This window comes from Vombatus ursinus, unplaced genomic scaffold, assembly GCF_900497805.2.
Source record: "Vombatus ursinus unplaced genomic scaffold, bare-nosed wombat genome assembly UNPS02014900.1, whole genome shotgun sequence".
Classification (NCBI taxonomy): Eukaryota; Metazoa; Chordata; class Mammalia; order Diprotodontia; family Vombatidae; genus Vombatus; species Vombatus ursinus.
The window spans coordinates 546,624-551,094 of record NW_020954678.1 but is presented as its reverse complement, the minus strand read 5'-3'; the positions used below and the strand labels follow the sequence as shown (position 1 = coordinate 551,094).

At 45.4% G+C, this 4,471-nt stretch overlaps 1 protein-coding gene across 1 annotated transcript in view; it reads left to right on the top strand.

Moving 5' to 3' along the window:
- Positions 1-4,471, top strand: part of CTRB1 (chymotrypsinogen B1) — an 8,475-nt gene that overhangs the window by 1,650 nt on the left and 2,354 nt on the right. Inside the window, 4 exon segments of the mRNA XM_027843264.1 lie at positions 428-531; positions 762-838; positions 1,753-1,834; positions 2,890-2,898. Of these exon segments, the coding sequence (XP_027699065.1) occupies positions 428-531; positions 762-838; positions 1,753-1,834; positions 2,890-2,898 (272 nt within the window).

Genomic DNA, 4,471 nt, shown 5'->3' with positions numbered 1-4,471 from the left:
TAAGATCCTGGGACCGTAGATTTAGAGTTAAAAGGAACTTTGGAGGTATCTCTACCCCTTTGCTCATTTTACAGATGAGAAAACTGAGGTCCAGAGAAGTCAACTGACATGATCACAAGATTATAGATTTAGGGCCAGAAGGAACCTTGGAGATCAGTGATTCCAACTCCCTCATCTTACAGATGAGAAAAATGAGGCCTAGAAAAAAGAACTAGTCTGAGGTTATATTTGACCCCAGCTGCCTCTTCACATCACATAGTGAATAATTCAGAGATGTGTGAAAAATGAACTTTTGAGATCTAAAATGAAGAGTCATTCTCCTTCAGAGGTGAGCTGGGCTACCCAGCTCCCTAACCTGGCTGGAACTTAGGAATTGTCAGTATCTTCAAGTCTCTCCTTGTCATTCCTATCTTGACGTCTCCTCCAGGCTGTGGCATCCCTGCCATTGAGCCTGTCCTGAGTGGCCTGGCTAGGATCGTCAATGGTGAAGATGCTGTCCCTGGCTCCTGGCCCTGGCAGGTCTCCCTTCAGGTAAGAGTCTGGCCCCTGCTTCCTAGGGGGGGTTCTGTCCATGATAGGACCCTGAGGGCAGAATGACAGTCCTAGAGCCAGAAGGCCTGAAGCTCAAGGGTGGGGCAGCCAGACTCCTTGATTAGCCCAATCCCTAGTCTGTGCCTGAATCCCAGAATCCCTGAGGTTTCACTGCTCTGTAGTGTCTGGAACTTGGGAAATAATGGTTTCCTCTGTCTTCTCTACCCCAGGACCAAACCGGCTTCCACTTCCGTGGGGGATCAATCATCAACCAAGACTGGGTGTTCACTGCTAACCATTGTGGTGTCAGATGAGGAATGGAAAGAATTAACTTCCTTCCTGGGGCTGTGGAATCCCAGAGAATCAGCAAAGAAATGAGTTGAGACAATTCATAGATCCAGGAAAGCAGCAGGATACCAAATAAATCTACAAAAATCATCAGCATTTCTCTATAGTCATAACAAAACCCAGGATGATACACTAGAAAGAGAAATCTCATTCCAAATGAACAAAATATTGGGGACCAATCTACCAAGAACTTAGAGAAATACAGTTAGCAATACTCCTTACAGGAATAAAGGAAGACAAATAATTGGAGGGAGGTTTATGGCTCTTGGTTGGGTTGTACCAATATTAATAAAAATGAGGATATTGCTTAAATTAATGTATAGACTTAGGGCAACTAAAGGGTTAAGACCATAGGGTCACAGATGTAGAGCTAGAGGGCACCAGAGAGACTTATCAATGTCCAAGCCAACCACATACACTTTACAGTCGAGGAAACTGAGGCCCAGAGACATTAAATGACTGTCTCGGGTCACACAGGTAGTAAGCAGCTGAGTAAAGATCAGTTCAGATTTTCTTCTCATTGTGCCAGTTTGCCTCCAGCTACTTTATGGAATTAGGCAAAATAATAACCAAATTCACTTACAAGACCAAACAGTCTAGAATTTCTGGGAAAATATGGGGGGAGGGAAGTAGGGACAAAGGAAGAATAGCACTTGCAGCCTTGTGAGGGTGTGGGAACAAGGCGGTGGCCTACAGAACATGTGCCCCCTTCAGAAGATGGTCCTGAATTGAATCCCCCTCCCCCCCAGCACAGCACACAAATGCATATACCAGATGAAGTCCAATGGTGCTCCATACATAGATAGCCCTGTGGGGTGGAACCTCTCTCTTCCACAAGAGTGGGAAAGGTCTAGTTCTCTGTTCCCTCTATTCTAGGAAATCTGATCTGGTGATTGCTGGTGAGTTTGACCAGGGCTCTGATAAGGAAAACATCCAAGTACTGATGATTGGCCAGGTATAGCCATGCCCAGAGGCTCCTAAGGGAGTGGGTAGGGGAAATGCAATGAATGACCCTCAAGGCTTCCCCAGCCAAACCTCCAACTGGGCCTAAATCTCTTGAGGGGGTCAGGCTGCCATATTTGCCTCTGTATATTTCCTAGCACAAGATATACTTCTGCATAAGATATACTAACTAGACTTACAGGCTCACAGATTTAGAACTGAAAGGGACCATAAGGATCATTAAATCCCACCCCTTCATTTTAGAGATGAAGAAACTGAGGCCCAGAATGGTTAAATGATTGGTGGCGTTTCTTCCTCATAGGCAGTAATTAGTAGAGCTGAATCGAAGCCACGCCCCTTTACAATGCACCATACTCTTCTTGAGTCCCATCACTTCAAGGACATACCTTGTCACAGGCCCAGTGGGAAATGGGGGGCAGAGAGTGAGGCCTGTCCTTGGGGAGCCCACAGTCAAGGCTGGACTTCCTGGTAGAGTCTAAACACAGTGTGGAAATTCAGGAAAAGAGGAGATGAGATTTTGAGAACCCATCAGGAAGAAGGGATGATTGGCTACTCCCCCAATCCTCCATATTTGGCTTTTGGTGAGTGCTGTCTACTGTTGCAAAGGACAGAGGTCACTCCTCGCTCTGTCAGGCTCCAGCAGATACTGAACCTACATTTCTGGGCCACTCACTGGTCAACCTAAGCACATTCCTGAGAGAGGCGGGGCAGAGAGCCAGTCTGAGATAGACCAGTTTGCCCTGGATGATGGGGGTAAGGGGGAAGGTGGGAATGAGCCTTAGAGCAGGTAACAGGGTTAGCTAGAGCTCTGTTGGGAGCTGATTTGGGGAGGATTTAGGGGGAGTTTGGGATATATAACTCCTGATTCGAGGGAAGTTTGGGAATCATTGAAACTTAGGATCATAGATTTAGAGTGAAAGGGACCTTAGAGACCAATGAATCCAACCCCCTCATTTTTTAGATGAGGAAACTGAGGCATAGACAGTGACTTGCTTAGGGTCACACATGCATAATCTGCTAAGCACCCAAGGCAGGATTTGACCTCAGGTCTTCCAAGTCCAGGGATCTATTCATTATTCCAGGCTGTCTCAGGCCTGAAGTTCTGAGAATGCTGGTGACCAGCCTACTAGCTCACCTAGAGGTAGAGAACAGACTGTAGGGTCCAGAAGGGCTAGGACTAGGGGCGTGCTGATAAGTGTTTAACAACCAGCTCTCCAGGGGAATATTGCATTGTGGGAAGCACTTTTAAGAGTAATCTGATTTTTTTTCTCTTCTGTTGAGTTTTGTTTCCTCTTTCTGATGGTTGCTCCTATTGGTTTTAATTCTTACTTACAACATCACTAATGTGAAAATATGTTTAATATGAATGTAAATGTATAGCCTGTATCAGATTGTGCACCATCTTGGGGAGGGTGATGGGGAGGAAGGGGGAGAAAAATTTTAAACTCAAAAGCATATGGAAGTGATTATCGATAAATCAAAATAAATTAATAAAAAAAGAGTAATCTGCCTTATTTTTTGTATTGTTATTTATATATTATATTTTATATATTATTTTGTATAATTATTTTTGTTCCTCACTTTATTGAGTCTAAACAATTAACAAGACAATACATCAAGCCCTAATTCATAGTGTTTGCCCATGCTCACGCTAAAAATTTAACAATCAGCTCGCACAAGCCATACATCCCCGGCTAAACCATTGCTTTTGCCCAAACTAACATGACACTCCCCAGCGTGTGCTCCAGGGATCTGAGCCACCTTGTGTGGGTCTTTATGTGGGTTCTTTAGGGCAGGGGTGGGGAAAGGGGGGGGAGCCAGTGCATGGATGCAGCCAGTGCTGGAGTGGGTGGGCTAGGGGACCGGTGATGTTCTATAGCCTCTCTCCTCCCTTGTTTAAGTAGTGAAGCTTTATCAGAGCTCAGGGACAAGGGCTCTCAGCTGGAGGATGAACATCTATGGGCCAAAGAACAAGCCCCCAAGCTGACACCAGCTGAGTCTGGAGGCTGAAGGTGTGGGGCCATATGCCCCAGGGGTTAATGGGAGCAGTTGTGGACCAAGCTTCTGGACCCCTGGCCCTATGGCCTGTGTGACCTGTGACCTTTCCAGGCTAGTTGAGGGGCGAATGTTCGACCCTCCTCTTTTTTTTATTATTATTTTTAGGCAATTGGGGTTAAGTGACTTGCTCAGGGTCACACAGCTAGTAAGCATGACCCTCCTAAAGGACAGCATTTGTAAGGGTCCCCAGAGGCATGGAGGCACGGAGGCAGGAATCATTCATTGATCTATTCATTCGATGAGCATTTATCCCAAGTCTACAATTTGCCAGGACATGATACAAAAGCAAAAATTCAAGGGCTTGTTCCCTCAAAGAGCTTACGTTCTATTGGGGGAAACACCTTCTACAGATAAATAGATTCAAAATATTTATGTTAAGAGTGTGCCTCTTGAAGGATTCAGTAAACTTGTACTGGTAAGAGGCAAAGAAGAAGACAATGAGACCAAAGGCCCTTTCTGGCGAACTGAAGCCTGGCACATGTCACTAAGTCTCTGTTAACGATCTCATGAGCATATGAAAAGGTCAGTGAAAATTAACTAGCTCCCTGGACAGGAACTGTCTTGGATGCTG